The sequence below is a fragment of the Equus asinus genome, chromosome 8, assembly GCF_041296235.1.
Source record: "Equus asinus isolate D_3611 breed Donkey chromosome 8, EquAss-T2T_v2, whole genome shotgun sequence".
Classification (NCBI taxonomy): Eukaryota; Metazoa; Chordata; class Mammalia; order Perissodactyla; family Equidae; genus Equus; species Equus asinus.
In genome coordinates this window covers 82,963,082-82,989,435 of record NC_091797.1, presented here as the reverse complement: position 1 = coordinate 82,989,435, position 26,354 = coordinate 82,963,082, and the positions used below count along the sequence as shown (strand labels likewise).

Genomic DNA, 26,354 nt, shown 5'->3' with positions numbered 1-26,354 from the left:
CTATAGATAGACTCAGAGGGCTCCGTCTTTTTTCTAACTTGTCTGTTTCATTTTCTAACTTGTCTGTTTCATTTTTCTGACTAGTAGGCATTGACTCACATCCTTGCTGTAGATCAAGGATTGGCAAACTAGGGCTTGCCAGTCAAATCTGGCCCACTGAAAGCAAAAGGCTACAGCCACCGTGGCAAAGAGTTTGGCAGTTCCTCAAAAACTTAAACATAGAATTACCATACAACCCAGTAATTCTCCTCCTAATATATACTCCCCAAAGAATTGAAAACAGGTTTTCAAACAGATACTTGTACACAAATGTTCACAGCAGCACTATTCACGATAGTCAAAAGGTGGAAACCACCCAAATGTCCATCCATGGATGAATGGATAAACAAAGTTGGGTGTAGCCACACAGTGGAATATTATTCAGCCATAAAAAGGAATGAAGCACTGATGGATGCTAGAACATAGTTGAACCTCAAAAACATGATGCCAAGTGAAAGAAGCCAGACACAAAAGGCCATGTAGTGTGTGATTCCATTTATATGAAATGGCCAGGATAGGTAAATCCATAGAAGACAGAAAACAGATTAGCAATTGCCAGGCGAGGGGGGAGGAGAAAACAGGAAGTGGCTGATTAATAATTCTCCTTGGGGGTTACGAATATGGTTTGGAACTAGACAGAGGTGATGTCTACCCAACACTGCAAATGTGCTAAATGCCACTGAATCATACACTTTAAAATGGATAATTTTATATTATGTGAATTTCACCTCAATTAAAGAAAATCCGGCCCACTGCTTGTTTTTGTACGGCCCACTGGCAAAGAATGTGTTTTTATGTTTTTAAATAACTGAAACAAATCAAAAGAATAATAATATTTAATGATGCGTGAACATTGTATGAAATTAATTTTAGTGTCCATAAATACGGGTTTATTGCAGCCACACCCATTCATTTACGCATTGCCTATGCTCCTTTTGAGTTGCAGCGGCAGAGTTGCGTAGTTGTGAGAGAGACTGTACGGCGTACAAAGTCTAAAATATTAACTATCTGGTACTTTACTGAAAGAGTTTGCTGACCCCTGCTCTAGATCCTTCTCCACCAGGTGATGGAAGTCAGGTGGCAGATAGTCTCTCAATTCTTGAGAGATTGGAGCGGTTCATGGGCTCGTACCTGGAGGCAGAAGGATGGACGGACAGGGTTCCCTTAAACTAGGTTTGTTAGTTTCCTAGGGCCACTCTAACAAAGTACCACAAACCGAGTGGCTTAAGCAACACCCATTTATTCTCTCCTAGGTCTGGAGCTGGAAGTCTGAAATCAAGGCATTGGCAGGGCTGTGCTCTCTCTGAAGGCTCATGGGGAGGACCCTTCCTTGCCTCTTCCTAGCTTTCGGTGGCTGCCAGCAATCTTTGGTGGTCCTTGGCTCACAGATGCGTCACTCCAATCTCTGCCTCTGTTGTTGCATGGCTTTCTCCCACTCGTGGTGTCCCATCTTCCTCCCTCTGTGTCTCTGTGTCCATTTTCCCCTCTTTTTATAGGTCATTGGATTAGAGTCCACGCTAACCCAGGATGCTCTCATCTTAAGTTGATTACGGGCAAAGACCCTATTTCCAAAGAAAGTCACATTGTGAGGTTCTGGGTAGACATGAAGTTTGGGGGACACTATTCAACCCAGTCCATTAGGCACCCCCAAGATCTTTGATTCTGAGAGTGAGCACAGACTCTTCATGCCTGATTGGAAGCACTCTGACGCTGAGTGGAAGTAAGTGGAGAGGGGCATTAATTAAATATTAAATTAAATACTAATTCAGCACCTTCTAAGTGCTGGGCACGTTCTAAGCACTTGGTTAATCCTCTGAGGAACCAGTGAGGCACGAAGGGATTAGACAAGAATTTGCCCGAAGTTTTACCACTGACAAGTAGCAGAGCCAGGATGCCCAGCCAGGCAGCAAGACCCTGGAATCTCATTGAATCCGACAGCCACCTTGCAGGGTTGCTGTTTAAATTCTCATATTGCAGGTAAATAAGTAAACAGTCTCAGAGAGGGTGAAAGACTCGGCCAGGGCGAAGTGGAGATGTGAACTCAGGTAGCAGGACCTTGCTCTTTCAAGAACACAGGGGGACCCGTTCTCTGCAACCCCCATTCCTTAACATCGCCATTTCTTCCTTCCACACTTGGAGAATGCCTTTTGCCTGCCCTCACTCAAGGGTGAAATCCAGGGATGAAAGAAGCTAGCAGATGCAAAATGAGTCACCTGGAGGCTTTGAGTGGGCTCCAAAAACCCTGAGCTGGCTGGAAGCATTCACCCATGAAAACCCCTTTCAGCCTTTTGAGAATCAAGGTCCTATTGACAAATGCAAAGATGTTGACATGTGCTGGAAGGCTGTGCTGCCTGCTCCAAGGTAAAAGGCATAGATCAGGCCAGTGAATGTGCTTCCTGGGAGTTCATCAATCTTGCCTTTGTTTTGTGCATAAGCGTGAATGATCACAGTGAACCAATCCATCATTAGGTTGTGTTCCTTTCTACCAGAACAGGAGCACCAGGTAGAAGAAACGGGAGGGTGTCTTCCAGGGGCGCATTCAGGGCCAGACTCCTTGGAGAATGGGGGCAGGTGTTAGAGCAAAGAGGCTCTGAAGACTCATCTGATTGCATCCACACCCATCCGTCAGGCCTGGATTCGGCCCCTCTTCTTTTCCCCACCGACTGTCAATCACGTGGCTTTTGAAAAATCTGAGAAGATTACACCTTTGGCGTTGGTCGGCTGAGCCTGAGGATCAGGAACCTGGGCTGCTTTGTGAATCTGTTTTCCTCTCTGATCTTTGCAATCAGACTGTCTTTGAGCCTTGGCCCTGAGTGCCTTTGCTGGCTCAGACACATTCCTCAAGGATTCGCCAGCGTTGGCCATTCTGTCCTTAGGGAATGGGCTGAGTCATTGCACCTGCCAACCATGTCTTCTCTGAGAACTTGGAGAAAGTTTGAGAAGACCGGGAGCCATTTGGCTGGGAGAACCTGTGGCTACTTGACTGATGTCACGATGCCTGTGGGGGTGACAGGTTTAGGCAGTCTGTCCTGACCCCCACACTCATCATTCCACCCACACCCTTGATAAATAATTGGGACCGTGGTCAAGAGCCCCAATATGTTCGGGGGTCACGTTCAGTGGTCCCCTTCTTCTTGTGCATTCTTGGTATCTTTGATCCAGAGCAGTGGTTCTCAACTAGGGATGATGTTGCCCCCCTCCCTGGGGACACTTGGCAGTGTTGGGAGACATTTTTGTTTGTCACAGTTGGGGGAGCAGGATGCTGCTGGCGTCTAGTAGGTGGAGGCCAGGGATGCTGCCCAACATCCTATAATACATAGGACAGCCTCCACCACAGAGAATGATCCAGCCCACCTGTCAATCATGCCGAGGTCAAGAAACCCTGATCCAGGGCAGTCGTTCTCAAAGTTCAGTCCCCAAACTTGCAGCAGCATCGGGCATCACCCGGAACTTGTTAGAAATGCAAGTTTCTTGCTTTCCCCCCTAGACTCAGTGACTCAGCAGCTCTGAGGTCCAGAAATCAGCATTTAAGCCTTCCAGGCGACTGTGGTGTGTGAAGTTTGAGAGCCACTGACCTAGCACAGTCAGCGTTATAAAATGCCAAGAGAAGCAGTTGGGTGCCCCGGTCTCATTACAGGGCAGAGATGCTGGCCTGAAGTCAGAGTCCACGTTCTCTACCACTATCACCTCTCGGTCCCGTTTGAAGCTGGGTCAGACTACAAATAGCCAACACCCCACGTCAGTGCCTGGTGTCAGTCCGAGAGCCCAGATAATTTTCAAGGTAAATTAAAACACTGCTCACTGACTCTTCGAGGTGAGAGCATGCCTTGGGTTTCGCTGGATGGTGCTTGTTCTTGCGGGCTTGGTAGATTACCTTGCTGGATTCCAGGAAGGGTGGGGGGTTTTGATTTTTATGGAATGTCGAATCTTAGTCACAGATATTATCAGGCCAGCCCCATTGATTTAGGTGGCTAGGTGGATAAACAGATTTTTTTTTTTCCTGTGGGAAATTCCTGATAAAGGAAGAAGCAAGAAATTCCCCCCTCCTCCACTCACCAACTGTCTTGGGCAAATTACGGAACTTCTCTGATCTGCAACATTGTCTTCTGTGAAATGGGATGGAGTCCTGATCTTTCTAGTTGCCGCGAGGATCCTATACATAAAATGCCGGGCATGGAGTAGAAGCTTAATAAGTGCCGATTTGTACCCCTTCTTTGGAAGAGTCCAGGGCACATGGCTGTATTAGTTTCCTATTGCTGCTGTAACAAATTATCATACATGTAGTGGCTGAAAACCACACAAACTTATTCTTTTATATTTCTGCGGGCAGAAGTCCAAAGTGAGTCTTATGGGGCTAAAATCGAGGTGTTGGCAGGGCCAGTTCCTTCCAGAGGCCCCAGGGGAGATCTGTTTCCTTTTCTTTTCCAGCTTCTCGTGGCCCTCCTCATTCCTTGGCTTGTGGCCACATCAGCTTTTCTCCCTTAGCTCCCGTTGAGGTCACATCTCCTTCTTCCTGTGACTTTCTTACTCCCTTTTATCAGGATTTTGTGATTATGGGTGTAGGGCCCCTGGATAGTCCAAGACAGTCTTCCCATCTCAAGATCCTTAATTTATTCCCATCTGCACAGTCCCTTTGGCCGTATAAGGTCACATTCAGAGGTTCCAGGCATTAGGAGCGGCTATCCTGGGGGACCACTGTTCAGCCTATCCCCATGTGTTAGCCCATTCGAGCTGCTATAACAAAAATACTACAGATTGGGTGGCTTAAACAGAAAACCTTTATTTCTTACAGTTCTGGAGGCTGGGAAGTCCAAGATCAAAGCGCCAGCAGAGGTGGTGTCTGGTGAGAGCCCACTTCGTAAATCACAGAGGACCATCTTCTCGCTATGTCCTCCATGGTGGCAGGGGCTGGGGACCTCTCTGCGATAAGGACCCTAATCTCATTCAGGAGAGCTCCACCCTCATGACCTAATCACCTCCCAAAGGCCCACCTCCTGATGCCATCACATTGGGGATTAGGATTTCAACATGTGAATTTGTGGGGACACAAACATTCAGTCCATAAGACACGAGGACTGAAGTCATTGGCAACTCTATAAATAAACTCCTTTGTAGGAGACCCCATAGTGAAAAGGCCTGCCCCTAGGTTTGGTCACAGGGTGGTGTCTGGGTCCTGTTCCTCAGCGCTGCTCCTAAGTTCACGGCAGGCGGGGAGCAGCATAAACCACCCTGTGGTTCTCGGAGGGAGGCGCCTGGACCAGCAGCATCACATTACCTGGGAATGTGTTAAAATGCAGATTCTCAGGAGCCGGCCTGGTGGCGCAGCGGTTAAGTGCACACGTTCCACTTCTCGGCGGCCCGGGGTTCGCTGGTTCGGATCCCGGGTGCAGACATGGCACCGCTTGGCACGCCATGCTGTGGTAGGCGTCCCAGATATAAAGTAGAGGAAGATGGGCATGATGTTAGCTCAGGGCCAGTCTTCCTCAGCAAAAAAGAGGAGGACTGGCGGTAGTTAGCTCAGGGCTAATCTTCCTCAAAAATGCAGATTCTCAGGACCTGCTCCAGATTTAACTGATCAGAGTCCCTGTAGCAGACCCGAGCAATCTGTAGTGTAAGGAGCTTGCTCACCTACTGCAACGTTGACCCTTTCAAAATAATTCAGTGGTTTTTAGTACGTTCACAGAGTTGTACAACCATCACCACTAATTCCAGAATATTTTCACCACCCCAAAAAGAAACCCTGTACCCATTAGCTGCCACTCCCTATTGCCCCTCCCTCAAGCCCCTGGCAACCATTAATCTACTTTCTTTCTCTATGGATTTACTTATTCTGGACATTTCATATAAATAGAATCATACACCATGTGGTCTTTTGGGTCTGGCTTCTTTTACTTAGCCTGATGTTTTCAAGGTTCATCCACGTTGTAGTGTATCAGTACTTCATTCCTTTTTTTGGCTGACTAATATTCCACTGTTTGGGTATACCATATTTCGATTATCCATTCATCAATTGATGGGCATTTGGCTTGTTTCCACTTTTTGGCTCTTATAAAGGATGCTGCCATGAATGCTCAAGTTTGAGAACTCCTGCTGTAGAGAATTCATCAGAATCCAGAAACCTGGGTCTTGCTTTGCCAGTTCAGAATACAGATTCTTTTGGAGTCCAATTCACATTAACCAGACTTTTGAGACTGATGTACGCATCCAGAATGTCTGTTTATTAATGTACGATGAGAACTTACTGTCACAGGGACTGCAATTCTCCAGCGCCAAGGGATTAGCCCGTTTTCTCTCTGCAGTGTGCGCTTCCTGACAGCCACATTTTCTTTGGGAGGTTTCCTGGTGAACATGGAATAGGGAGAAGGGGAGTTTGCTGCGTGGAATGTTTCAAGGCCTCAGGCTGGGACAACCTGCTCTCTCTGGGCAGGGTAACTGAGAGTACAGGCAAACTGTCCAGTGTGCATCGTGGATCCTGCCTCTACCGCTTGCTAGCTGTGTGACCTAGAGCAAGGTGTTCAACCTCTCTGAACTACACTTCCCTTGTCTGTGATTTTGAGATAATAATAATGAAGATGTTATAGGACTGTTGTGAGAATAAATGAGATCATACTTGTAAAGTGTTTAGTACTAGTGCCTAGTACGTGGCCCATAAATGGTGGCGCCACCACCCTTATGATGACTAACCGTCTCACAGTTGGGGTGGAGTTGCATGAGGGACTGGAGACACCAGAAGTCTGCTGTAATGTCTGTCCCTGTGACCTTGTATAAGGTCAATATTCTTCTGTTTGTAAGTGAAACAACTCAGACCGCTTTAAATGTTTAAAAGTGAAGACTTCATAGTAACTGGAGAAGCTCCAGGGCTCAAATGATGTATCAGCCTTTGGCTTCTCTGCATCTCTCTGCTCTGCTTTTCAAGGGTCTTGGCTTCCTTCTCAGGCAGACCCTTCCCGCAGGTGGCCCCTGAGCGCTCAGCTGGGCAGCCCACCAGCTTAGCTACTCCTGGGGATAGAGGAGATCTTAAAAAAAAAAAAAAAATCCCAGGTCATTTTTTTGTGGGTTCTGATTGGCCCATCTTGGGTCACATGACTACCCCGAACCAATCTCAGTGGTCAAGGGGTTGGAACACTTTTGGACTCACTTGTCTGGGTCAAACCACTGCCCAGGACTGGAAGGGGGCTCAGCCTGCCCCGGACTCTAGGACTGAGATGCCAGAGGGGAGTTTCCCAAGGGAAAACCTGGCGGCTGTTACTAGAAGAAGAAGAAATGGGCTCCAGTGCCAAAGAGCCCTGTCCCTCGGATGGGCTGAGAGGGTCAAGCCAACACCCACCCCTACAACTCTCTTTGCTTCTCCTTCATGGTTGATGGAGGCCCTCTTTCCATCTGTCCAGTATTTAATCCCATCGTATCAGGCTCTGGATCCAGGTCCCTTCCTGCCTCTTTGGGCAGGGAATCTTAGCTATAAAACTGCTGCCACTTAGAGCTGGATAATTCTTGTGATGGGACCTGTCCTGTGCATTGCAGGATATTCAACAGCATCCCTGGCCTCCACCCACTAGATACCAGTAGCACGCCTTCCCCAGTTGTGACCCCCCCAAAATGTCTCCAGATACTGCCAGATGTCCCCTGGGGAGCCACCATCACCCACTTTTGAGAACCCCTAAATTAACAGAACCGAAATGAACGGTTTAGGTTAATGTGTTTCTCTATTCTCTGATCCACTAGGGGTTGAGCTAGTTTCATTCTTGGAAGCTTCCTTCCTTATCTCCACGTTCTTGGAGGTCAGAATTCTATGTATCCCCAATACTGACAACACTTCTCACTGATAAACCATGGCCCTGTTGCAGCAGAGGCCCCCTGTCTCAGTGGCCATACCCTCAGGGCTACCACATCAGGACCAGGACCTGTCACATCTCCATCACCTCGGCCACACTTAGTGATGCTTTGGAATCTGGACACCTCGCCTTGACCTTGGAATCTTATCCATCACAAGGCTGTCTCCACCATGTCTGCCACCCACAGACAGTGTGACACCTCTTTGGGTGGCACTTTGAGCATCAAGGAACTGAGAGAGGGAGGGAGTCTGTTGCCTAACGTTCAGACCCAAGGATGTGAGCTGTCCTGGGTTTCTTAAAGTCATACCGGGGTCTTTCACAGTAAGCTCGCTTGGTCTGTCCCCGCTGAGCCCACTCAGGCAGTAAATTCCTTGGAACGACTGTGTGGGGAACTTCTCAGCAGCGCTTTGCTCTATGCACAATTAACTTCCATCGAACATTAGCTACAGGGTGGCTGCATAATTACGAAACACCACATTTCCACTGGGGGAGAGTTTCAGATCAGGCAACTTCGAATGGCTCTGATTTAAGATCCATAAACTCAGTTCAAGGCAATAAATATGTAAGTAATTGATGATGTAGTGTGCGAGGAACTTAAGATCCATCCATCACAACGGGGCAAGCAAGGGCTATGGCCACGCTCTGAGAACAGGATGATAGGACAGGAATAAATGGCCTCCCCATAACTCGCCGCTGCTTCTCCATAGAGTCGTGGCCTCATTCCCCAAAGCATCCAGGTTTGTCTCCTCGGGCCAGGGGGAAGGGCCGCCTAGGAAGCCTGGAAATCTGCACTTGGGTTGCTCAAGGGGAAAGCTGCCTTTATTGCACACCTACTACATGCCTGGCACTTGAATCATATGCCAGTGCCCAGTTCTTAGGGAAACTCTGCAAGATGGGTTTTATCACTCCCATTTTTCAGAGGAGGAGATCCAAAGAGTGGAAGACCCAAGAACTCACGAGGGCAGAAGCAGGATAGCGACTCAGGTCTGCAGCTGTCAATTAATTGCATCTTGTCCCTCTATCTCTTAGGCACAAAACAGGGTTTGGGCCCCTGGGCTGCCCGGATTGCAGACATGCGGGCCACAAATGCGTCTTTCGCCCATTTCTGGGTCCAGATGTCAACCCCAACTTGCAGATGCCAGCCTGTGGTCTGCATGCCCCCCACCTCCGCTCGCCCCACGCCTGTCACTGATACTGCTGTTTCTGTTTATTTCAACGTGAGACTATTTACAATTGAAATTGATGGAGCACAGGGCTGGCTGTTTTTCTCCCTTCACAGGGACATTTGCAGTGATGGCAGCGTGGGGCCTCTGTCTGTCAACTCTTGTTTTGTCCTCATTTAAGCCTGAGCCAGGCGCAGTAAGCCAGCCTCTTCCAATTAGCATTTTCCTTCGGGTCAAGGAGACAGGTCCTGTGTCTGTGTGGTCTGAGATGGCTCTGCCTGGCTGGGTGGGTCTCCAGGCTTCTCAAGGTCTCCAGGCTGCCTCTCCTCACGCTCCAGGCTTCTCTCTCAGGAAGGGTGCACAAGAAGACCCCCTCGCTAGCTCTGCTGGTGGTCTCTCCTCCTTTCTAAATATCGAAAGAGAGACCAAAGTGCTCCCAAGTAGGGCTTGGCAGTCAGGGAGACGTAGGATCAAATCCCAGAAGGATGCATAAAACAGACATAGCTGTGATGAAGAATCCATGAGCTAATGCAGATAAAACACTTAGGCTGGCTGTCCCCAAACTTGTCTGCCTATTTGTATCACCTGAAGACCTTGTAAAACTTTCAAAGCCAGGCGACAACCCAGCACAATTAAATCAAGGGTCAGCAAACTTTTTATTAAAGAGCCAGATAGTAAATATTTTAGGCTTTGTGGGCCATATGGTCTCTGTCGTGTCTGCTCAACTCTGCCCTTACAGTGCCAAAGCAGCCGTCGACAATGGGCGTGGCTGTGTGCCAATAAAACTTTATTTATAAAAAACGGCCGTGGGCCAGATTTGGTCCAATGACCTAGTTTGCTGACCCCTGAATTAAATCACAATGCTGGAGAGGGGCACAGGCCTCCGATGATTCCAGTAAGCTGACAGTTTGGGGAACTACTGACTTGGCGCTGCCTGGTTTGGGTTACCTATTATCATTAGGGCTGCCCTGCAGCTCAGAGAAGGTAAGTGACTTGCCAAGTTAGTGGCAGAACCAGGACAATAACCTTGGTCTCTCTGACTCCAAGCCTCATTCTTTTGATCACTCTGCTTGTCTGTTTTAAGCTCTCAGAGCCTCAGTTTGTTCATCTGTAAAATGGGATCGATACTAGACCTCGTTGAGAGGTGGCTGACAGGACTGAATGTGGAAATTGACGTGAATTGCATGTCTGCCCTCAAGTGGGGCTCCGTCCATGGCATCCATTCCAGGCGAGAGTCAGGAGGAGTTGAGGCTGTTCCAGGGTCCCAGCCCCAGTGGCTGGAGGAACTGTGGGGCCCTGGACAGACAGGCAAGTGGGAGAGAGGTCTGGGAGAGAAGGTGGTGGGCTCCATTTTGGGGCAGGTACACTTCCTTTGCTCAGCCATCCCAGCTGAGGTCCCGGCCGCGGGTCAGAGCCTGAGTGGTGGGGCTGGAGGTGTGTGTGGGTGGGTGATCAGGGCAGAGTGGGGCTCCTGGCTTCCTGGGACCCCTGACTGGCGGGGGCCCTGCAGGGTTTGGAGAAGTGAAGCCTCCATTGTGAGGTTTGGGCTGCTGGGTTATTTTTGCTGGAGTTAGTAAGAAAAACCCTTCACCTCTCAGCTCTAAGCCAAACTCTGCACAAGACACTGAACACATAGAAGTGAGTTACTGGCTGCTCCTAGGCTAGGAGCTCACGATCAAGGGTGGTGATGGGGAGAACAGATACGCAAGCAGAGGCTCTCCGTATAACGAAGTGAGTGGCCCGAGAGGTAAGCACAGGATGCTACAGGAGGGGCACATCAGGAGCATCCGGCCCTGTGCATTCAGGGAGGGCTTCCTGGAGGAGCTCTGCCTGAGCTGGATCTTGGAGGAAGAGTTGGCCTGAGTCAGGCTAAGAGAAGTAAGGAAGGGCATGCAGAAGAATGTTCTAGACAGAGAGAATAGCATCTCTGAAGGTGGGAGGTGCAAAACAGCAATCTCTGGTGTGACTGTGACTCGGGGAGGGCTGGGCAGGGGCTGGGGACAGCTGTGGGGCCATCAGTGACTTTAAGCCCAGGACTAGCCCTTGGTGCTGTCTTGGTGCTTTCTCAGGCATGGGGGGCATTTCTTCCTCTGGCCTGGGGTCTGCATGTTCTTCCTCCTCTCCTGACCTCTCTTGGTCACTTAGGTAGATACGATGCTATAATGGAGGTCCTTGAGACCATGATTTTCGATACCCCATGCCCACGCCCAGGTTGATGTTTAAGTGATCCACGCCCCCAGCTCCAGAAGCACCACCCCTATTTCCTTATTGATGATTTCTTTCCTGAGCACTTCCCAAACAGACCAAGCTGGATCCATTATCCTGATCAGATTCTTCTGGGTTTCTAGATTTTATTCCCTTTTTTGTATTTGAAGGTTATTTTATTACAGGAAATGATTTTGACACTTCAGGATGAGCCCCTCCTCTTTCCAGACCAGAGCAATAAAATTATAACAAGGGGAATTCGAGGGGAAGCTTTTGGGTGGGGATACAGAGAGAGGAAAGAAAGATAGGTTTCCTAATAGGTCTCGTTTTTAGAATTGATAATTATGCCACGCCCCCTCCAATCCGTGGGGTGGTGTCTCGTGGAATTAGAGACCCACCGCCTCACTTTTCTTGTCTTGCCCCCCCGATGGGCCCCGCTGCCCCCACACCCCCCCGCACGCACACCTCACCTACTGTTAACATCTTGGACTCTCCATTTACCATCCTCAAAAGGAAGATGATTACTCGCGTGGAACCCGGGTCTCCCATTGTTTGGTTACGAGGTTAAAAATCCCCAATACACTTTAATAAATTCAGCAGTGAGCACATTATAAAATGTAATTAAATGCCTCAGCCATCTTCTCCTTCTTTACCGGCAGTGAAATTTAATTGAGGCCATCTGAGGGGGCTGAAATAAATCACAGGTGATGATTCCAGGATTCGCGTTTCTCCCTGAGAGAGGGCGTGATGTTATCACTGTCCACACTTTTGATTTATAGAGAATTCAGGGGAATTCCAGCTTGGCACTTACCTGCCAGGACTCAGACACCAGGTGGTGATGGTCTTTTAAAAAGGGGAGAAGGATTCTGGAGAGATTAGAACAACTGCATTCTAGTTTTCCCACTAGCTCCTGAAGGTGCGTCCAGTGTGGCTTCACCATTTTTAAAAATTTTTAACCGGGCATGGGGAGGAGAACCATGATTGCAACTCTCTGTGATGTCTTCCCCTCACATCCTCTGCATTTCCTGCCTCTTGCCCCACATATCAGCCCTCTGTCTATTCTGCTGCTATTTGCTCAGTGCCCTCACTGCTCACCCGTCTTACCAGGGTAGGCTTCTACCTGGAGACACTCCCAGGAGGGCACTCTCTCTATCTAGCCCCCTTGGCCATGACCAGCACCACCACCACTCCAGTTGGAACTTACACATCCTCAAGGTCTTCTCTCTGCTTTGATAAAGTGACAACTGGATAATTGTATTAATTAGCCCAGACAGAAGGAGTGAGAGGAGAGAGTTAATTTTCTTTTCCCTTTGCCTTCATGAGCTGACATGGATTTCAGCAGTGGCATGTAATCAGAGTCATTGCCTCCTCATGGATTATTTTACCAAGAGACAGTGAGGGCTAGAAAGGACACAGGTTTGAGGTGAGACTAGTATGGGTTAGAATTCTGGCTGGGCTGCTTACAGTTCTAACTGTGCCTCGCTTCTCTCTTCTTCAAGTGGGCATTGAAGCAACACGCCCCACAGGGTGCTAGGATTAAGTGAGCAGAGGGGGTGACACCAAGTGGTCATGCACATTTTGGCTTGGAGAATGCAGGCCACTTGTCCAAGGATTCCCGCCATGTAAGTGGCAAAGTGGGTCTTCAACCCAAGTCTTCTGGCTCCAAAGAAAAACATCTTCCACATTGTATATGTATGTCAAATCATCCCGTTGTATGCTTTAGATCTTACATTTGTCCATCATACCTCAATAAAGCTGGGGAAAGAAAAGAAAAAGAAGAAATCTCTCTGCTAATCAGCCAAGGAAATGAGTTACAGAACTCTAAATCAGGAGTTGGCACATTTTTTCTATAAAGGGCTAGGTAATAATTGTTTTTGGTTTGTGGGCCATATTGTTGCTGTCACAGTTACTCATCTCTGCTGGTGCCATGTGGAAGCAGTCACGGACGATACGTAAATGAGTGAGTGTGACTGTGTGCCAATCAAACTTTATTTATGATAGCAGGTGATGGGCTGGCTTTGGCCCGAGTGTCATCGTTTGCCAGCCTCCTCTCTAAATCATAGTCCATGGAGAGCTCTGTCGTGTTGTAACGTGTGTTAAGTCAGAGTGATGATGACAATGACAAAAACAATAATAACAATAATATGTTGGATGCTCAGCTGAGCCCTGTTCCAATTATATTACCCCACTTAATCCTCCTAGCCATCATATGAGGGTGGTATTTTGACCCCCTTTTTACAGGAAACAAAAGGAGACTCAGAGAGGTGAAAGTAGCCAAGGTCTGATAGCTAGTAGGTGGCAGAGCTGATGTCTGAACACAGGTCTGCTCCCTTCACAATCCCACACTCTGCTGGGCAAGTCAATGACCTGGAGGCCCTTTCTGTTCAAAAGTATGCTGCTCTGTCTCCAAAGAAAGTCCACACTAGGCTAGTTTAAACCCCCGTACATGTGAATTGGTCTGATCCTGATGCCTCCATTCCTGCAATATTCATATTTATAGGCACACAGCTTCCCCTTAGCCCTCTGTTTTGCATCAGTGCCATGAGGATCCCTCAGCATCTCCTCTGAATGGTCTCTTCCATCACGAGTGAGCCGCACTATCCTTGCTCACCCCTGGCATCTCTTATCATTGTCAGTCCCCTCTGCCTTGTTTCTTCCCCGGTGACATGGCAGCCAGGCCACCCTCATCAACACCCTCACCAGTGCCAAGTGGCTCCCCGGACGCCTCCATAGCTATCACAGCCCCCAGCTGATGAAATCTGGATCTTGGGAAGTGGGATGTAGCTGTCTCATGGAAGAAAGGATGTCAAATACATGAAGAAACTCGATTTGGCCTTGAAGCATCACGGAGCTGTAACCTTTCGAGACAGCATATAATTAAAATACTTTTAGATCTGATATATTGGGATTGGATATTAAAGCAAATAAAGTTATTCTCTGCTATGTGAGTAATATGAGCAGCTTTCGTCAAGGATTGGTTGGCACCTTGGATAAATCAGTAGGATTTTCGCTGGGAACTGGCCTGTGACCCCAAAAGAAAAGTTTAATGGTCTAAGTTTTATTAGTTTCAGGTATCTTTGAGCCCAAAGAATCTGCTACTTGATTTGAATGAGGCACCACTGTAATCACTCAGTCTGTCGTGTCCCTGGGCTGGAAGCTTAAGGGCAGCTTGGAACTCTCATTTCATTTGTGGTGTTTCTGAGGGTGAGTTCTCCACCTAAAACGGAGTTATGGAGGGTAAATGAAATAATACATTTACAGCAGTTAATCTGGGTCCTGCCATGCAGTAGGTCCTCAATAAATGTTAGCTGTTACTATTAATAGATTATGTGCTGAGAGGTCTTTGTCTCTCTGGAAACGTTTCAAGATGGGCTGGCTCCTCTTCTAGCCGAGAGGGATTAGAGACTCAGACCCTGGTAGGGTGGGGAGTTGGAGGATGGGGGAGGGTCAGGGGGGTGGGGGGTTTCCTCTGGTTTTTGGTACAGGCTGCCGGGCTATTCTCCCTTCAGCCGCCAGAGGGAGCTCTTAAACGTGGAAGGCCCCGCACCGCCTCCTGCTTCTGTTCTAACGTCCTTGGCGGGTCCCCTGGCCTTAAAACAAACCCCAAAGGCGGTACTGTTTCGTTTCCCTGGTGGAATGTATCACTGTCGGAAATTGTCTTGGGATTTTATTTGTTTACTCATTTACTTTCTGACTCCCTCTTCTAGACTCTAAACTCAGAAAACTCTGTTCTGTTCACCATACCCCCAGTTCCTAAAACCGTACCTGGCACAGGATAGGTGCTGTATCCGTGTCCCATGGCTGCTGTAACACATTACCACAAACCCAGGGCTTTAAAACAACACGCATTCATCATCTGACAGTTCTGGAGCTCAGAAGTCCGAAATCAAGGTGTCTGCAGGGCTGGTTCCTTCTGAGGCTCCAGGGAGAATCCATTCTCTCGACTTTTCCAGATTCCGGAGGCTGCTGCATTCCTTGGCTGTTGGCCCTTTTCCATCCCCAGAGGCATCACATCTCTAACTCTGACCCTCCTGCCTCCCTCTTTCTCTTATAAGGACCCTTATGACTATACTGGGCCCACCTGGATAATGCAGGGTACCCTCCCCATCTCAAGACCCTTAATTCCATTTGCAAAATCTCCTTTTGCCTGTTAGGTAACATCCAGGTTCCAGGAATTAGGACGTGGATATCTTTGTGGGGGGAGGGGGCATTCTGCTCAACAAAATATTGACTGAATAACTGCGTGAGCGATAGAAGGAATGAACAGCATACTCTTACACCACCTTACAGGCCTCTGCGGCCCTTCTCCAAGCTTCAGAGGGTCGATGCTCATTGTTTTCTTTGTTTCCGAGACAGAGGAAGGAGGCGTGGACAGTATCGGAGGGCTGAACTCCATGGATCTGGAGGACAGTCTGGATTAGAAGAATCCAGGTTGTTCCTGTCTGTGGTTCAAATCCCAACTCAGTCACTTATTAGCTACAGACAATTGCTTATAGCTTCTAAGCTTCAGTGTTCCCATCTGTGAAATGGGGATGAAATTGGCTGCCGTTGACTGAGCCCCCACTCAATATTCAGCCTCTGAATTAAAAACCCCATTCCTGGCGTATCATTGCAGTGTGACCTTGGGCAAATGGCGTGACTTCTTGATTTCCTTGGTGGTGGAATGGGTCTAATTCTAACAGCTGCCACATGACATGCATCCATCCATCGTAGTGAACGGATTAAATGAGGTCCTATCTGTAAAGGGCTCATTTGGCAGTAGCGCTTGGTACCCAGTAACACTCAACAAAAAGCGGATCTATTATTATTTTTCTTATTTCTTATTTTCTTCTTCTTCTTACATCTTTTCCTCCTATTCTTTTTCCTCCTCTTCCTTCACTCTATCACTGGTTTTTCCCTGGTGTCACTGTGTTAAATATTTTTAAGTGTTTTTCTCATGCCTGACTCCTCTGTTAGCCCGAGTCCCGTCTCCCAGGTCGGAGCCGCAGTTTTTCATTTTAGAGCTCTATGTAGTGGGATGCTTTATTCCTGTCGAGGCTTCTGTTTGTCTATCTGGCTATCAAGGTGGTTTCAAGGATCCAGGTGGCTGCTCTCTCCCCATTGTTGATGGAGGCACTTCCAAGAGGGCATCGACAGCCAGACCTATAGAAGACAGGAACCATGTTTCTCTCCAACACTTTCCCTTTCCACGTACTGCAAATGAAAATATCCAAGAAGCGAAGTCTATTATTCTACTCCTGGGACCCAAGGCACCGGGGAGGCCCACAACTCTGCCTCCGTGCCTGCGTGACTCGTTATCAGAAAATTAGAGTAGAAAAGAAGCTTTTGTTCAGCCATGGAGACATCTTAATAGGCGCTTTGATTGTTAAACAGAAGTTTCTGTATCAGTTTAATTGCTGTAAATGCTGTTTGCCTTCTCTGTTATGATAAAGCTTGGATTTTCATAGATTTTCCCCCTTCCCTTTAAACTGTTTTCCTTTGCTTGAAGACTTGCACTGGCAAATTTAATGAAATCCAAACGAAGAAAGGAAAAAGATCTGGAAGTTCAAATCTTCACACCCACGTACACAGCCGTGTGGAGGTTATTATTGCTCGAGACTAATGATGCTGCAGCCGCTTAATGTAATTGACAGAACTCACCCCTTCAACCAGATATCGGGAAATGAATCCCAACTACTAAACTTAATTACTTCTGGTTTTTTTGAGAAGGTGCTGTAATTGAGAATAACAGAATAACTAGGATATGAATCTAACAGTGAGAGGTGCTTATAATAAAAGATTTGTTCTCTGCTGACTTGAGCTTCAGAAGTACCATCTCGGGTTTTTTTGGTGAGGGATAGGGGTGGAGAGGTGGCTAGAGAAATGAGAAACATTCAGACCAGGGTTCTCAACCTCGGCACTGTAGATATTTGGGGCTGGGGTATAGATGTTTCTTTGATGTGGGGGTCTGTCCTGTGATTGTAGGATGTTGAGCAGCATGCCTGGCCTCAACCCATTAGATGCCAGTAGTATTCCCCACCACCCGCAGCGTGACAACCAAAAATATCTCCGTGCATTGCCAAATGTCCCCTGGGGGGCAAAAAGCCCCTGGGGCAGGGGCTTTTGGAGAACTTGCAAACAATTGCAAAGTTACTCCTTAAAGTTCTGCTAGTGCTTGGCTGTGTGACCTTTAGCAAGTCACTGGACCTCTCTGAGCTCCTGGATCTTCCTCGGCAGTGTGGGAATAATGAGAATAATGGCTGCATAGAGGCATAGCTTCCAGGTAGAAACTGTGCAGTTTCTATGCCTAACACATATTGAGTGATTGATAAACTCAGTGTTTCTATTATAGTACTCTTGGATTCAGCAAATGTATATTAAGTAGTTACTTTGCCCAGGCACTATGCTATAAGGCAAGGATGCAGAGATGAAGATGTGGTCCCTGTCCTTGCAGGAATGGCAAATATATGGAGACTCATTGGTACTATCTTATTCCTCATCCATGGCAGACATTGTTAATCAGTCTTGGTGCTCTTTCCATCGAGCCTCAGAATCCTTCTCAACACACCTTTCTAGACAGCCACTACTAATGTCCCATGAGATGAAGCCTTTTGGCACTCCTGGTTTTGTAGATTCCCCAGGAGGAGGCTGTGTGTCTGAGCTAACCCTTCCTCTCCAGCACAGCCGGCCCCCCTCCTGCCACCCTCGGCACTGGAGAAAATGTTTTAAGGAGTTAGCAGGTAACATCCTTCCTCCCAAATCTGACTTCAGTCCCCAAAGGAGATAGGAATGGAAAGAATGTGCACTCGCTCTCTTCAAATTGTTATTCTTTCTTGTCTTTTTTGGTTTCCCTCAGAAACTGAAACAAGTAAGAAAATGAGCTTGGATGTGATGACAGTTCATTTTTAGTTAAACTAGAGGAAATTCCACTGGCTATGACTCTGATTTATCTATCATGCTGTCTCCCTTCTTGGGTTCTCTCTGCCACACGGGGCTTGGAAAATCATTAGCTCCCCCAGAAAGGGGCCCAGTTCTACAAGGGCAGAATTGGGGTTTCTGGAAGCAGCTTTCAGATGGCTGCCGATGGTGTCATTAGAGAGAAGAGAGGAGTGAATGGGTTGGGGGTTAAACGCTCCCTGATCGGTTCAGACATGCCCAGCTCCCCGGTGAGCGCGCCACTCCATAACAATTGCTGTGAAAAATGAGACGTGCATTTGAGCTCCGAACACAGCGAGCTGGCTCCATCCATCTGGCCTGAGAAATGCGAGCTGGCGTGTGGGTCAGCCACTTGCTTCTTCTCTCCCTAGCTGGTGGAGATTTCACAGGCAGCACTGGTTCATTTCCGCTGTTGTTTCACACCTCTCTGGAGCCTTCAAGGCCTGTGAGGAGGGGGTGCGGGCTGCTGGACAGTAGAGTGGAGCTGGGGGCTGGTGCTCAAGGTCTGCAGAAGTCCTGGGGCTCAGTCACGGGTGGAGTAAGAGTGCAGGGGGCTGGGATGTAGCCTAAGGCATGAAAGAAAAGACCAGATGGGGACAGGCACCTAGTGTGAAGTCTGTGTGATTCATTATTCCCTCCTCATTCCCATTCATCCCTCAGTCCATCCATGCATTCGTCTATCCAGCCAGCCCTCCCTCCATCCATCTACCAATCCATCCTCCTACCTAGCCATCTGCCCATCTACCCACTCATCTGCCCATCCACCGACCCATCCAACCATTCATCCAGCCACCTATCCAAACATCCATCCACCAATCCATCCACCTACCTAGCCATCTGCCCATCTACCCACTCATCTGTCCATCTACTGACCCATCCAACCATTCATCCAGCCACCTATCCAAACATCCATCCATCCATCCATCCATCCAAGCATCTATCCATCCATCTATCCATCCATCCATCCATGTACCCACCCACCCATCCCTCCACCTACCAATTCATCTACTCATCCATCTATCCATCCATCCATCCAACCACTCATCCATCCATTCATCAATCCACCCACTTATTCTAGTGTGAGTTCAGGTGTTTGGATGTATTTTAAATAGTTACCTACAATACACAGAAAGTGATAACGGTTTTCCATATAGAGTTTGCTTTTAAAATAAATGTATGTAAACAAAAAAAATGAGTCAACGTATTAAGTAAACAATTTTAGGGTTTGTACAGAAGCATGACAAAATTTAGGAAGCGGTATTTGACTGGCGTTTGGAATCTACAGCATTGGAACTTTGCATGCAAGGGCGCATGCTCTAGAGCCCCTCAAGCCTGGAGTCACAGCTGCTGTGCAATCTACACGGTTTATGCCCTTGAGCAAACGACATCCTCTCTCCAAGCCTCAGTTTCCTCATCCGTAAGGGTCAGATGCTAACAACCCCTGTCCTCAGGGTTGTTTTGAGGATTTAAGGAGCTAAGGTGTGTGAGTCACTTAGCGCGTGCCTGGCCCACACTCTGCACTCTGCAAATGGAAGTGATGCTCGATGTTATTCTTTCCACAGCTGACTGCTTTCAAGGCACGCCCCGGCTGCCCTGCCCCGGGGACCTTGCGTGGGTTAAGATAACACAAGTTAAACCAGTGTTCTTCTTGGCTTTGCTTTAGCAAGTGAAGGCAAGCAGTGTCTTCCTGAAGCCAGGGAACCTCCCTCCTCCTCCCAGGGCTTGGCCGGAGCCCACCCCAGCCTCCGACCCTCCGTGTAACAGGCTCTTCTCCTCTCTTCTCTCCCTGCAGACACACTGTCTGTGCCGCGCTGGTCCCCGCAGATCCCTCGCAGAGACCTCGGCAACTCCATCAAGCACAGGTAGGCTGGATTCCTGTGTGTATTGGGGCCCATCTGCCATCACGGTGAGGGCTGGGGGCTCTGGCCCCTGGGGTGGGGAAGGCCTGGGCAGAGTGTTTCACTCCAGCTCCTATGTCACCATTCTCTCTCCTCTGCTAGGGTGAACTTCAATTTGGCAGGGGACTGACATCTCGGCTTCTTATTAACCTGGCCCTTATAAAATTAGCACATAGTGGTTGAAAGCCAGGCCTTTGGAGTCAGATTGACCTGTGTTGCGATCCCAGGTAGTAAAGCTTTGCAACCTTGAAAGAGTTGCTTAACCTCTCTGAGACTCAATTTTCTCATCAAACAATTCTGCCTACTCATAGAGTGGTGGTGAGGATTAAATGAGATAATGTATTAAGGTATTAAGCAGAGGGCCTAGCAAATAATAACCATGCAACAAACAGCGCCGTTGTTCAGACAAATGCTTTACGTCCTAATTTGGGGTCCCTCCACCCAGAAAACACAAGATTGCAGGCTGAACTCAGAGGTGCTCACTCTGCTGAGATGGAGGGCAGCCCAGGGCTCCAGCCCGGTTGGGTGCACAGGACAGCCTCTCCAGGGGCACACCTGCCCTTTTCAGGAGGGAGATTTGTGTCTACTAGTCACCCCTTATAAGAAGTTCTTTAACTTTCCACAGGTTGCCTCATTATCCTCACAAACTCAGTGGGGTAAGTTGCGCAAGTGTGGTCATGCCCATTTGACAGATAGGGAAACCAAGGCCCTGGCCGATTAAGTGATGGGTCTACAAGCTAGTGAACCTCAGCACTTTGGACACCGCTGCTGAGAGCGTTCTCTGCACCGAGGCCTCTGTGAACCAGCTGAGGGACTTGCTCACTCATTCATGGATGCTTCCCGCTGGTGCTGGTGGAGAATTTCTGTGCAGGACTGCAGCACGGAGCCCGGCGGAAGGCCTGCGCCCTTGGGGAGCTCGCGGTCTAGTGGAGGGTTAGACGGTTAACAGACCATGACAGTACGGAGGGAGCAGGGCTATTAGGGAGTGACACCAGGGGCAGACACATCACCGTAGCTGGGGGCGAGGTGGCAATGAGCACAGGCTCCCAGAATGGCATCTCGTCAACAGTTTTTGAAAGAAATATGTTGACAGAATAGTCCTTAAGACTCAAATGAGAAAACAGTGGAGGAAGCAGTGAGAAATACGCGAGAGATACGTCAATGGTCAGGCGGTGAGATGCAGGGACAAAGGCATCAAAAAGAAGGGCCTTTTTTTGGTTTGCTTTCGCACTGTCCCCTGGCTCAGCTCCACCCCTGGATTGGCCACACTCCTGGATCGGCCACACCCCCCACCTTGGCTCCACCCTCATTGGCCACACCCTTGGATTGGCCACACCCCCAGCTCTGCTCCCCTGGGTTGGCCCCGCCCCTGGCTCCGCCCCACCCTCAGGCTCTCGCACATGGTGTTAAGACTGGGTGGTACCTCAGATTTAAACGCTGATGCCCAGAGGAGGGAAACGACCTGCTGGTCTTGGGCATCAGGAACGTCTTCGTAGAGGTGCTTGGACTTGGGATGTCCTGTAACTCTTCAGTCTCACCCTGTGTTTCTCCCCGGGCTCGATGCCGGGAGGGAGAGACCGGAACTCATCCCACCGCTGGTGAAGAGATGAAATTAAAATCCCATCCCGTCCACTGTCCTCACAGTCACTTCAGCCAGAGTTTGGGAAGAGGGAGAGAGCTGGTCCTGGGGGTGGGAAGGGGCTAGAAAGGAGAGCGCGTCCACCTACCACTCCTGCTGCCTCCATTCCTGCATTGCTGGCTGGCCGGTGGATCACAATTCAACTCGCCATCCCCCAGAGATGCCAAATCCTGCAAAACAGACCCCACCAAACTCACTGGCCTGGCGGAAGGGGCAGAAAGGGGCTCAACCACCCCCCCCCCCACCCCCATCCAAAACTGGAGAGGGATTTTCTTGGTCGCAAGAGTCTCTGTTCAGAATATTGCTATTTGCTCAGATGTGAGCAGGCTTTGCGCTACGGCTCATTCCGTTTAGAGAGTGACTGACCCAAATCAGGCAAGATGGCACAGCAGAGGGACGCAGGCTTGCCCTCAAAATTCTCAGGCACCAAGTTACATAATCACTTCCAATTTTCGTTTTGACACCGAGGCAATGGAGATTAGATACAACTCCTGCTGAAGGTGACAGAAATTGAAAATGAAAATTACCTCCGACCTGGCAACCTTCAGTCCTTTCCCTGGGCCCAGCCCTGCCGCTCCCCACCCGGTATCTCCTGGGGAGGAAAGCACCCCAGCAGTAGTGGGGGGCCCGGGAAGTTAATGTAATGCACTCTGTTCCCACTGGTTCCCCGCTGTATATCAGAGGCCTCCAGATGGCCTATGTTTGCAGCGAGCGTGGTGGTTGGGGAGGGAAGTGAGCTGATGGTCTGGAAAGGGTTGCACTTCAGAGGATTCTGCAACTAAAGTTGGGGGTGTCAGCTTCCCAGGTGACATGGTGGGGAAGGGCTCAGCCAGATTCCCTGGGGGCCCCACCTTGTTTTTTGGTTCTCTGAGGACAGTTCCAGCCCCATCCGTTGGTCTGTCCCAGAACTGAACTTGGCACACAGTAGCCCCCAGGCAATATTTGTTGACTGAATGAATGACTGTCATGAATGTTCAGGTAATAATATAGTCACAACTCAGTTCTGTGAGCGCTTACTATGTGCCAGGTGCTGTGGGGAGCCATTGACATGCGTGACCTCATTTAATCCACCCAACAGCCTATGAAGTGAGTACAGTTGTTATCCCCACTTTACAGATGAGGAGACTGAGGCTCCCATGATTTACGCAACTTGATGAAGCCAAATATCTCAGAAGAAGCAGGACCGGAATCCAGGGCCCATCCAGTGCTTCAACCCTTCAAGCGGTTCATCCTTCTAGAGATAGGCCAGTCACCATTGCCTTGCCCTTGAACATTTTCTGTCTCTTTTCAGGTTTTCCACCAAGTACTGGATGTCTCAGACCTGCACAGTTTGCGGGAAAGGGATGCTTTTCGGCCTCAAGTGTAAAAACTGCAAGTAAGTGGCTGTGCCCGAAAGTGACTTTGGGATGTCAGCGAGAGCCACCCTGGGCCCTGAAATAGCTTCTGGGGGTCTGGTTTCTTGACTCTCAGAGAGTTGCTTGCTCTGCTTTTCAGAAACGTGTCCTAAGTGAGCCTCCACGTTTGGGTACGGGGTCAAGGAGAGCAATCCCGAATAAGAATTGGAGCTGATAGATGGTGCTGGAAATGCATGCTGCTGTCTGTGGAGGCACAGCGGTACCTTGCATTTTCAGAGCAACTACGATCAGGGCTTGGTTCTTGAGTGGACCAAATAGTAAATATTTTAGGCTTTGTGGGCCATGGGGTCTCCGCCGTGTAGTTCAAAAAGCAGCCATAGACAATAATACATAAACAAATGGACATGACAAATTTACTTGTTCCAATAAAATCTTAGTTACAAAGGCAGGCTGTGGCAGCTTTGGCCCTAAGTTAGAGATTGCAAAGCCCTCTTCTCCTTTCTTCTTTCTCCTCACGGTACCTCTCTGAGAGCGAGGAAAGGTGTTATGATTCTCCCCATTTTACAAATGTGAAAGCTGAGTCTCAGCAAGGAGAAGTCACTTGCCTGAGGTCACACAGCTAGGAAGTGTCGCTCAGGACTTGAACCCTGACCTCCTAACTCCTGTCCTTTCTGTGGCATCATGTTGGTCTCAAGTTCTGTGGAGAAGGCCGGACCACACAAGTCCCCCATGTCCCCCCACTTCCACACACCCCTTCCAGGTGACGGCTGGCAAAAGGTAGAGAGGCAGGAGAAAACTGTGAGACCCCACATGGACTCGGGAGTCAGACTAAGATGGGTTCACATCCTGGCTCTGCGACTCTCTAGCTGTGTGACCTTGGGCCAGTCACCTCACACTTCTGTTCCTGGTATTTTTATCTGCCTGAGAGGAATATTCATCACAGCTGCCTGATGTGGGGGTGAGCACGCAGTAAGGGACACAGCCGGGTGCCAGGCTCAGAGTTCTGTCTTCCCTCAAAGGTTGCAAATGCCTTGCTGTCTGGCCTCCCTTTCTCCTTCCGCGAACGTGTGTTAAATACCCCCACTGTCCAATTACCATAAAATAGTCCATGACGTTCGCCCGTATGGAAGCGTTACAAATGAATGGGTACCCGTTTGCCTTATAGAAATACCTCTTTTAGTTTAACAGCTTGTAGAAACCCTTTCTTTCCCCTCTAGCCTTGCTCTTCCTTGTCCAGCCCAGGCGGGGAACCCTCATCTGGGCTGCTCACGCCTCCCCACCTCCCTGGCCCGTGGTGGAGGTAGGAGAGCAGCAGGGGGGCGGGCTCGCTCTCCCAGCCGCGATGTCTCACCTGTGTAACGCAGGTACGCCTGAGCTCCCTTCCCTCCTGGAGATGTGGAGGATTAGCTGGTCCCAGCTCCTAAAGGGTCTAAGCTCCATGGCACAAGGGGAGGCAGGGCAGTGACGACTAAGCCTCAGCGTGGAGGCCTCCATCCCTCACCTTGGTCTTCCATAGACCCGAGCTCTCAGGTGAGCCCCCAGGATGGCGGCCCCTGGTCTTTCAGACTCCGAGAGGCACAAGGCCAGGCCCTCGAGTCCGCTCCGGGGCACCTCTGGGTGGGTAGTCCCACCGTGTTCTGAGGTGGGGCGAGGGAGGGAGCCGGCAGCTTTCACATCCTCTTACCTGCAGAGCCGAGGCTTTGAAGTCAGGTAATTAGGTGACAGGGACGCAGCCAGGAGTCAGCGAGGCTGAACGCTTCCTGAGCTGTTTTAATTTTCAGCGCTGGAGGCAGAACTCTGAGGCGGCCGTGGCTGCTGCTCTCTGTTCTAGAAGTAACGAGCAAAGGGTAGGGGGAGGAGGCAGGGGAAGGAGGGGGACTTGGAGGAGGGCAGTGGCTGCAAGGAACACAGGTTCCAGAAGCAGCCAGAACTGAGTCTGAGGCCCAGCTCCATGGCTGAACACCCTGTGTGAGCTTCAGCAAGAGACGTGTCATCTCGGGACTCAGTTTCCTTTTCTGCAAAGTGGGCAGATACTAGCGCCCACTCGTGGGCTGTTGGAAGAGTCAGTGAAATCTCCTTGCCCTGGGTTAACACAGGATGTTTTAGCAAAGGACATCCCACCTCACTCCACCTTGTGCAAAAACGGCCCCTGGGTGTGTAAGAGGCAGAATTCAAACCCAGCCGTGGTTGAATGGCACCGCTGATCTCGCCAATTTGCTCAGCCCTTAGAAAAACTTGTAACATGGTGAAAGCAGACAGAGTCTGTGGCTGCTCCAAACTTCCGGCGCGCTTTGGGAATTTGGACCTTGTACTTGTATAACGACAGCGGAGTTAGAGCTCTCTTCAGTACATAATCATGAGCATGAATTACTCACATCACCAGCTGAAGTTTGAACTCACTCTTCTATGAACAAAATCCTGCAGTTTTTGCATTAATTATAGTGAGGCTAGACGGTCGTTTACATGTGTTTTCAAAGATGGGCAAAATTTTGATGCACTTCAAGGAGATCAGGGGAAGACGCGTATAGAGAAGTGAATTTCAGGGACTCTGAAGCGCCTGCATAAAGGGCCGAGACTGGTGAAATTTCAGAGGTGGCACAAGAATGGGGAGGCAGCTTCTTTTGAAAAAATGCACCATTTGTGCATTTACTCAAGTAATGTTTATTGAGTACCTACTATGTGCCAGGCACTGTTCTAGGCACAGGGGAAATGACAGTGAATGAAACACAAAATCCTTACCCACGTGGAACTTACATGCTGGTGGTGGGTTGGGGGGCACGACCACAGACAGTAAACAAAGAAAATTAGTAAAATGATTGTCTGTTCAAATGATGCTTAAGTGCTAAGGAGAAGAGCAATGTAGAGACGGGAGACAAGAAGGACCAGGGCAGGGGTGGCAATTTTAATTAAAGGCCTCAGGGAAGATCTCCTACCTGAGTGGGAACTTTGGAAAAATAGTAGTGTGTGACACAGGTCATTTCCTGTACTCCTGAAGCACCCCAGAGGCATGGACTAGAATCTGCCCTTTAGGCAACAATTTTTTTTTTTTTTTTTAACCTGGAGCAGTCCTGGTTCTGCTGCTCCCAGAAAGTCCCTGGGTGACAAGGGTTGGATTAGACCCGTGCTGTTCCATGTGTGGCCCCTGGACCAGCAGCATCAGCATCACCTGGAGCTGGTTAGAAACGCAGAGTCTCAGACCTCTAACAACTTCCCAGGTAGTGCTGATGCTGCGGGTCCTGGGACCACATTTTGAGAACCTCTGCTTTACATAAAATAGTCGTTTGACAAAACCAGGCTTTATTTTCCAG

The 26,354-nt window shown here is 49.1% G+C and overlaps 1 protein-coding gene across 1 annotated transcript in view; it reads left to right on the top strand.

Annotated features, from left to right (window-relative positions):
* KSR2 (kinase suppressor of ras 2) overlaps window positions 1-26,354 on the top strand; it is a 373,230-nt gene that overhangs the window by 257,893 nt on the left and 88,983 nt on the right. Inside the window, exons 6-7 of the mRNA XM_070516151.1 lie at window positions 19,947-20,016; window positions 22,983-23,066. Coding sequence (XP_070372252.1) covers window positions 19,947-20,016; window positions 22,983-23,066 — 154 coding nt within the window. The remainder of the gene's footprint in view (window positions 1-19,946; window positions 20,017-22,982; window positions 23,067-26,354) is intronic.